The 9019-nt window shown below is 52.1% G+C and overlaps 1 protein-coding gene across 1 annotated transcript in view; it reads left to right on the top strand.

Annotated features, from left to right (window-relative positions):
* Window positions 1–952: 952 nt before the first annotated feature.
* The window catches only part of USP7 (ubiquitin specific peptidase 7), an 89979-nt gene continuing 81912 nt past the window's right edge, over window positions 953–9019 (top strand). The window contains exon 1 of the mRNA XM_060260511.1: window positions 953–1100. Within this exon, the coding sequence (XP_060116494.1) occupies window positions 1004–1100 (97 nt within the window). The 5' untranslated portion in view covers window positions 953–1003. The remainder of the gene's footprint in view (window positions 1101–9019) is intronic.

Here is a 9019-nt window from a genome sequence, read left to right as displayed (position 1 = left end):
CCCCTTCAGCCCCCTACCTCTTTCCCCTCCCCTTCTCCCTCAGCCCCCAACTCTTTTCTCGCCCCTTCCCCCTTCAGCCCCCTACCTCTTTTCCCCCTTCTCCCTCAGCCCCCAACTCTTTTCTCTCCCCTTCTCCCTCAGCCCCCAACTCTTTTCTCGCCCCTTCCCCACTTCAGCCCCCTGCCTCTTCCCCCCTTCTCCCTCAGCCCCGACTCTGCTCCCCGCGCTCCCCTCATCCCCCCCCCCGACCCCTTTCCCCACCCCTTCCCCTCCGCAGCGCCGCCTCTCCCGGCCGGGCTCCTCCTCTGGCCGGCCTGCGTGCTGTTCCCGGGGCGGCCGCGGCGCTGCTGCCTCCTTCCTCCCTTCCCTCCCCTCAGATTCCTCCTCCTGCTGCTGCTGCTGCTGTGGCCGGGCGGAGCGGAGCGGAGGCGAGCGCGCCGGCGGAGCCCGTCGAGCTAGGCCGCGGCCCGGCGTCCCTTGGCCCGTGTGCGCCGCGGGGCTCCTTCGCCCGCCCTGCCGCCGGCTCCCCTTCGCCTGGGCGCCCCTCCATGCGGATGTGACATTTGGCGGCCGCCATTTTGAGGGCGGGCGGGAGGGAAGGAAGGAAGGAAGGAGGTGCGAGAGGGAGAGAGACGGAGCAGGCCGCGCTCGGAGCCTGCCGCTGCCGCAGCCCGGCCCGGGGCCGGAGGGAGCCGCCCGCCCGCCAGCCAGGCCCGCCCTGCTGCCTCCCTCCCTCCGCCGCCCGCCAGCCGCCATTGGGCGAATAGCCAGTAAATACGTGCGCGTCTCGCTGCCTCCCCCGGCGGCCGCCCGCTCCTTGCCCGCCGCCGCCGGAGCCCAGCCCCAGCCGCCCCGCGACGACGACCACCCCCGCCAGGCCTCGCCGCCCGGGCCTCCCCGCCGCGGCAGGCCGCAGCAGCAGCACCAAGCCCCGGCCTCCCCTCCGCCGCCGCCCGCAGCCGCCCTCCTCCCCCTCGCCCCGGCCGGCCGGCCCCAGCCAGACATGAACCACCATCAGCAGCAGCAGCAGCCGCCGCCGCCGCAGCAGCAGAAGCCCGGCGAGCAGCAGCTCAGCGAGCCCGAAGACATGGAGATGGAAGGTGAGGCCGGCGCTGGGCATCCGTCGCTCTGGGGGGGTCTCCTCCCGTCCCCCCTCCAGGCATCCCCGCTTCTTCGCCCTGCTTTAGCAGCACCACGGGGGGACCTCCTGATGGCACTTTGCTTTTTTGGCCACTGTGGGACACAAGAGTGTTGGGCCGGAGGGCCCACTGACCTGATCCAACATGGCTTCTCTTAGGTTCTTACCACTTTCAACACCCCCCCCCTCCAAATATTGCTTTAGCAGCACCACTTTTAACACCCCCCCCCCCAATATCGCTTTAGCAGAACCACTTTCAGCACCCCCCCATATTGCTTTAGCAGAACCACTTCAGCACCCCCCATATTGCTTTAGCAGCACCATTTTCAACACCCCCCCAATATTGCTTTAGCAGCACCACTTTCAACACCCCCATATTGCTTTAGCAGCACCACTTTCAACACCCCCCCAAATATTGCTTTAACAGCACCACTTTCAACACCCCCCAACATTGCTTTAGCAGAACCACTTTCAACACCCCCCAAATATTGCTTTAGCAGAACCACTTTTAACACCCCCCATATTGCTTTAGCAGCACCACTTTCAACACCCCCCCAATATTGCTTTAGCAGAACCACTTTTAACACCCCCCCAAAAAAATATTGCTTTAGCAGCACCACTTTCAACCCCCCCCCCCCCCCAATATTGCTTTAGCAGAACCACTGGTGGACCTCCTGATGGCTCTTCCTTTTTTTGGCCACTGTGTGACACAGAGTGTTGGACTGGAGGGGCCATTGGCCTGATCCAACATGGCTTCTCTTATGTTCTTATGTGACACAGAGTGTTGGACTGGATGGGCCATTGGCCTGATCCAACATGGCTTCTCTTATGTTCTTCTGTGACACAGAGTGTTGGACTGGAGGGGCCATTGGCCTGATCCAACATGGCTTCTCTTATGTTCTTCTGTGACACAGAGTGTTAGACTGGAGGGGCCATTGGCCTGATCCAACATGGCTTCTCTTATGTTCTTATATGACACAGAGTGTTGGACTGGAGGGGCCATTGGCCAGATCCAACATGGCTTCTCTTATGTTCTTCTGTGACACAGAGTGTTAGACTGGAGGGGCCATTGGCCTGATCCAACATGGCTTCTCTTATGTTCTTACCACTTTTAACACCCTCCCAATACTCTTATTCCTCAATTTTGCTCTTGCCCCAGTATTCATGACAACACCCCTCTCCCCAGTTTCCCCTTCCTTTTTAGTCTTCTTTTTCTCTTCCCAGTCTTGCCCCTCCCATAGTCTCATTTCTCTTCCTCCCCTTGCTCTAGTAGGTGCAGGCCTTCTGTCCCCTTCCCAAGCATCCTTGTTTCTTCCATTTTGCCTCCCCCCCATTTCAACAGCAGTAACCTTTTCTCCTTCCCCCCATCCTTATTACCCCAGCTCTGCTCTTTCCCCAGTTCCCTCTCTTCCCTTGTCTCTTTAATCTCTCTCACCAGCGTTGCTCCCCCCACCCTCCTTAGATTCATTTCTCTAGTTCTCCCCCTCCCCCAGTTTCTTAGGCACCCCCTGGTTCTTCCTTCTTTTTAGTCTCCTATTTCTGTCTTCAGTGTTGCCCCCCCCCCCCCAAAAATCCTTGCCTCCTTTTTCCATGGTCCTTAGGCCTCCTGTTCCAGCCCTCCCCATACCCATGGTAGGACATCCCAGGCCCCCTTCCTGCATCTCTCTCCACCCCCCAAGCTTTGCTACACTCCTGGTTCTGTTCTCCCCCTCCCCACACGCTCAACTCCTTACAGTTTTCAACACAGTTTCCGCGTCTCATTCTCCCCTCCCTGATTTTGACTCCCACCCCTCAGCCTCCTTCCCACTTTTCCAGCCTTCAACTTTGCTGCCTCCTCTTCTCCGATTATCTTATCCCTCCCATACTCAGGGCTATGTCCCATTTAATAAAATGAATTCATTCCTGAGTAAACAACATGCACAGGGTGGATGGGGCTTGTGTCTCCCAACCTGGCAGGGGGTCTGCCTTATTCCTCCTCTCCCCTGCAGCCCACCTTTTCATCTCTCGAGGGTGATGGGCTGTATCGCCATTAAATTCTCTTCCCCCCCACCCCTCAAAGTGCATGGATGCAAATTTCTCTTTCCAGTCACCCTTCATTCTGCAGCATGATCTTTTCTTTTTGCCTTTTCACTTGACTGGGCCCCCATGAAGGCTTTAACTGCCCCCCCATCAAAAAAATAAACCTTCCACTCTCTTATTTATTTATTTATTTATTTATTTATTTATTTATTTATTTATTTCATTTGATTTATATCCCGCCCTACCCCACCGAAGCGGGCTCAGGGCGGCTTACAACATAGAACTCTAACAATAAATCAGCTTAAAATACATTAATAATTAATACAATAAAATACATAAAAACATTTATCAATATACCATGCTACATCTTCCCTAAAAGTCGGTTCTTCAAGTATTCCAATGTTCAGATGTTCATGAATTTGGATATTCAAATATCGGGTCAGTTGTATGCCAGTCGGAAGAGGGTTGTCTTACAGGCCCTGCGGAACTGTCCTCCGAGAACTCTTCTAACTTCGCAGTGCCCACTGTGCCCTCTTTTCACACACCCCTTTTGTAGCCCTCCTGGGTATCTCCCTGCTCTCGCAGTCTTCCAGGTATGTGGAAATAACTCTTCCCCCCCCCCCCCCATCATCAGAAAAGCAGGTCTCCTTCGTGACTCCTCATGCCCCTCCCCCTTTCAAAACACATCTGGATCCCTTTCACCTGCTATTGCAGAGAGGAAGTTCGGGGTCTCTGCTCTTACCGTGTTGACCAGCGCTGAATGCTCCCTAATGCCCCCCACCCCCATTATATTGGTAGATGGGGGGAGGGGTGGGGGAGGGAAAGAATTTAGTGGCCAGATCCTGCCCAAGCTGCCCACTCTCCCAGACCCCCATTTCCCTAGAGGAGACCTCCTTGATCCCAGTGCCAGAAGTTGAATTTAAAAAAAAAAAGTTTGGGGTTTGTTTTGCACAACTGATGGGTGCTGGAGGAGGGGCGGCCTTGCGCGTTTCCCTGGTTTGGGGGGTGGGGGGGGAGCCTGCCTGATTTTGGCGCTTTGGAGGCGGGGGAGGCGTGTCTCCCATTGAGAAAGGGGGGCGGGGGCGTCGGCTTCTCTTCCGGTAGCTTTTGGGGGGTGGGGGGAGTGCATGCCTGTGTGCAAAAGGCGCTGGGTGGAGGGGCCAGAGCCGACACGGAGAGGCTGGGGCGCCCCCCCCCCAGCAGGCCCCGATCCCCTCTTTTGCAGGGGAGCAAGAGCTGGGAATGTGGGCGGGGAGGGGTTGCTCCCGCCCGGGGTGACCGGCGGCTGGCTCAGGAATGCTCGTGCCGTGTGCGGCGCTCGGGTTTGTTGCCTCCCCCCCTCCGCCCCCCTCCATTGTACCTTGCACGCAGCCAGCCACGCGAGATGCTCGCCATTTTTAATTGGGGCACCGCTCTTTGCTTGCACGGGGTGGGGGGGAGCGTTATTTACAGAAAATGCATTGACTTCTTGGAGCGGGGGGGGGGGGAGAAGCAGCTCACGCGATGCGGCCCGAGTCCCGCCCCCCGCCACCCCCCCCCAAATGCTTTTAAATAGATCCAAGCGGGCAGCCGTGTTGGTCTGAAGCAGTCGAACAAAGCAGGAGTCAAGTGGCACCTTTAAGACCAACCCATTTTTATTTAGAACGTCAGCTTTCGTGTGCTGTCTTAAGCACACTTCATCGGGCCAGGAATCCAGCACAGTGTATGGCTTTGCCCACTGTGCTGGATTCCTCGTCCGATGAAGTGTGCTTAAAAGCACACGAAAGCTTACATTCTAAATAAAAATTGGTCGGTCTTAAAGGTGGAGCTTGACTCCTGCTCTTAAATAGTCCTCGACCAGCTCAATCATGCTGCAGCCTGTGTTGGGGGGCGGGGGGGGGGGGGTAGAGGGAGAGGAAGAAAACGCTCCCCGGTGAACGTCCTCCAGATCTAGGTTCCCTTTCCCTGGCTTAGGAGAAGGAAAGCTATGCACAGTTTTCTGCAGAATGTGGGTTGGGGGTGCTGCAAAAGTTTGGAAGGAGGACCATCCTCTTCAAAACAACTGGGCTTTAAAGCCGACTTCCCTTTATTGCTGTTGTTTGTTGCGCGATGACAAGACTTTGGAATCACCAAAATGAAAAGTATCTCGGCATCGGGGTATTGGGCGATAAAGAATTGATTGGCATCCTGAAATCCAGGTTAGCTTAGTTGGGCAGACCTCTGAGCCGCAGAACGCAAGGTGGTAGATTTAAATGAATTTGTTTTACTGGGGCTGGATTGTTTTTATTGGTCATTGATAGAGTGCTTAGCTTGCTTTGCGAATGCAGGGCTTTTATGCTGGGGTTCTTTAATTCTTGTTCTTTAATCTCTGCTTAATTTTTGTTAAAACACTTCTTGTTCAAAAGGCTCCCCATATGGTAAAACTGACTGAGCTGTATCACAAATGGGGGGAGTAGTGTGATTGAAAGGTCCAGACATTCGCTACACAGAGAAAGCTAGCTAGACTGGAACCCTTCTCTTATTTTCTTTGCGGACTAGTTTCTTCTTATACATAGCCCTGTGGGCAAGTAGTACAGCCCCAGTGTGAATGGACCATTTCTGTGAGAATTTAGGCTAAGGTTACTTTGTACTTTTTGTGGCAAGGTGAGAGAGGTGCATATGGTAAAACAGATATTTTGTATCTAGGTGCAGAATGGTAGCATAAGAATTATCTTAACTGTTTTAGTGGGACATGTTTCCCCTACCCCCCCCCCCCTTTTGTGGGACTTCCCAAGATGCCTCAAATGAAGAGCTGCCTAACCTCCTGATAGCTAAAATTTCAGAGCATCTTGCAATATCCGTCTCAGCTTTCAGAAGGCACAGCTGTTGATTTGATTCTGCCTGCCCATGATTGCAAGCTCTGTGGTATACTGATGCAAAAAAAAGCATTATATTACACGGGTGTCAAACTCATGTGTTATGAAGATTTACCACAACATAAATATGACCTTGTTGGGCTGGGCCGTGTGTGTCAGGTAGTGGTGGTATAAACTTTATAAAGGGACACAGATGAACACAATTGAATATTTTTAAAAATTCAAAAATAAAGCATGCTTAAAACATTAGCACTCTTCGATCTTAAAGGTGCTTTCTTTGTATCTCTTCTGTGTGATCCGGAGAACTGAGCAAAGTTTACCTTCTTTCCCCAGGGGAACAGGAGAGGAGAGGGGGAGCCTCAGCCAATAGAAGGAAGCTTAGTAGCTCTGTGTGATTGAGAGAGCCTGGTAAAGCAAGCTATTCCTCCTCCCCAAGGGAGGAGCCTCAGCCAATGGAGAAATGGAGACTTTGCTGTGTGGCTCCTGCGCTCATATTGAGCAAGCCTGGCAAAGCAAGCTGTGATGCAGAAGGAAGCAAGAGAGGGAGAAGGAAGCAGATGACAGTTGCTCGGGGGTCTGATTGACACCCCTGTGTTAGAACTTTGGATCCCTTTAGTATTTATTTTAATATGAGAGCCTGCGTGGTGGAGCGATGAGAGTGTCAGACTGAGACCCAGGTTGAGTCCCCACTTCTACCATGGAAGCTCACTGGGTGATCTTGGACCAGTTGCATCCTCTAAAGCTACCCTGCTTCACAAGGGGGGGCGGTTGTGTGAATAAAATGGAGGAGAGGAGAACCTGTGTACACCGCTTTGGGGTCCCTATTGCGGGGAAAAAGAAGGATATAAATTAACTATACAAACAGTGAATCTCGTGTTCACAAAAGAGCATATCATGTGATCCTTGCAGTAGAATAAACTAGAAGCATTTCAGGTATTTTTTGGTGTGGTCTTTGAAAGGTTTAAAAAGTAAAATCAAGTTTTTCTGGAAGCAAAATAACACCTATAAACTGGCGTTTCTGTGAAGCAAGGATGGGTTTTCTAAGTTAAACTCTGGTCTCCTGAGTCCTGCATCCTGTCTCCAGCCTCAGCCTCTGGCACTTTAAAGCAGGTTTGGAAGCAGACAAACACTTTCTGGTATTTCCCCCGAGCGCGTGGCATTCACAGGTAGACTGTATCGATTCATGGAGGCTTCAGTATGTAGTTGTGATGACTAACAGGCAGGGATACATTGAACCACCATCAGTTTGTCTCATCTTTAATTTTTAAAGCTGCTTAACCCGGCAGCTGTGAAGACTAACCCACACTGAGGCTTCCATACTTTGGTTACTTTACGAGAAGACGGTCCCTGGAAAAGACAACAGCGCTAGGAAAAGTTGAAGGCAGCAGGAAAAGTAGACAGGAGATGAATGGACTCCCATCAAGGGGGCCGCTGCCCTCGGTTTGCGATAGGATGTTTTGGAGGTTATTAATCCATAAGGTCGCCGTAAGTCAGAAGCGATTTGACGGCACTTAACATACACGCATGCACCCTGGTTGGCCTCTTGTCCGAATGAATTCTCTAAGATAATTGTGTGTTCTGTACAGATGTGCTTTCATTCGTCTGCTTGCAGCCAGTTTTAGTGGCTGACGGTGAGCTCTAGCGTTGCAGGGAACAGTTTATATCCCCTTATGCGCGTAACCTTGAAATGTTGACCACGTTTCCCTTTAACCGTCTTGCCCAAAGCTTTTTCTCCTTGATGGCTTGACTGAAGTGTTGTGCAAATCTATGAAGCAGACCACGGCGTTCATGAATGATTTTAACGCCACAACCCCAATAAGTTGTTTTGGGAGCTTTTCTTGGCTAAAAAAGCAGCATATAGATAGCATCGCTACAAAATAAAATTGTTTTTTGTGCAGTGCTGCGACTTGCAGAAATAAATGTTTTCCAGTGACCTCCCAGAGAGCCAGTTTGATGTAGTGGTTAAGTGCGCGGGCACTTACCCGGGAGAACCAGACTTAATTCCCCACTCCTCCACCTGCACCTGCTGGTAGGACCTTGGGTCAGTCATAACTCTCAGAGCTGTTCCTCTTCAGAGCAGTCTGGAAGAGCTCTCTTAGCCTCACAGGGTGACTGTTGTGGGGAAGGGAAGGTAAAGGAGATTGTAAACTGCTCTAATGTTCCAAATGAAGGGCAGGGTATAAACCCAATCTCTTCTCTTCTTCTTTTTCTTCATCTTCTCACCAGAACTGTCTTTTTCCTTAGGTAGCTGCAGCCAAGCCTGATCCCATTAATCTGTGTGTGAAATTTGGTCACCTTTGTTTGTCTCCTGTTGTTGATCTGCTCACTGAAGGACCCCCAATAAGTTTCCAGAGTACCACGGAGCAACCCTTACGGTACAATCTCCTCATACCATTGCCTAGCACAGTTGCTCTTATAAAGCTCTTGCCGACAGAAAGTTGAGTTTGGGAAGAAACTACACTTGGAAGGAAAGTGTATCCACACATTGGTTGCACTTATCATCTCAAGCTCTCCTTTGCCTTCCCCTCCTGCAACGAGGTGTGGATATTGGTGGTCTTTTCCAGGGGTTGGTGTTTTGCAGTGGCCCCCTTTGATGCTCTGGAACAGGTTGCCTGCAGAGGTGAGGAAGCCTCATCTCCCTGCCAGGTCTCAGGCAAACTTGCAAGGTTGTTTTAGAAGAAGAAGAAGAAGAAGATGATATTGGATTTATATCCCGCCCTCCACTCCGAAGAGTCTCAGAGCGGCTCACAATCTCCTTTACCTTCCTCCCCCACAACAGACACCCTGTGAGGTGGGTGGGGCTGGAGAGGGCTCTCACAGCAGCTGCCCTTTCAAGGACAACCTCTGCCAGGGCTATGGCTGACCCAAGGCCATGCTAGCAGGTGCAAGTGGAGGAGTGGGGAATCAAACCCGGTTCTCCCAGATAAGAGTCCGCACACTTAACCACTACACCAAACTGGCTCTCCTTTTGGGCTAAACTTTTATCCTGAGGAACGTTGTTGGGTTTGATAGTATTAAGATGGTCTTA

Source organism: Heteronotia binoei, chromosome 20 (genome assembly GCF_032191835.1).
Source record: "Heteronotia binoei isolate CCM8104 ecotype False Entrance Well chromosome 20, APGP_CSIRO_Hbin_v1, whole genome shotgun sequence".
Classification (NCBI taxonomy): Eukaryota; Metazoa; Chordata; class Lepidosauria; order Squamata; family Gekkonidae; genus Heteronotia; species Heteronotia binoei.
This window is presented reverse-complemented; position numbering and strand designations above follow the sequence as displayed.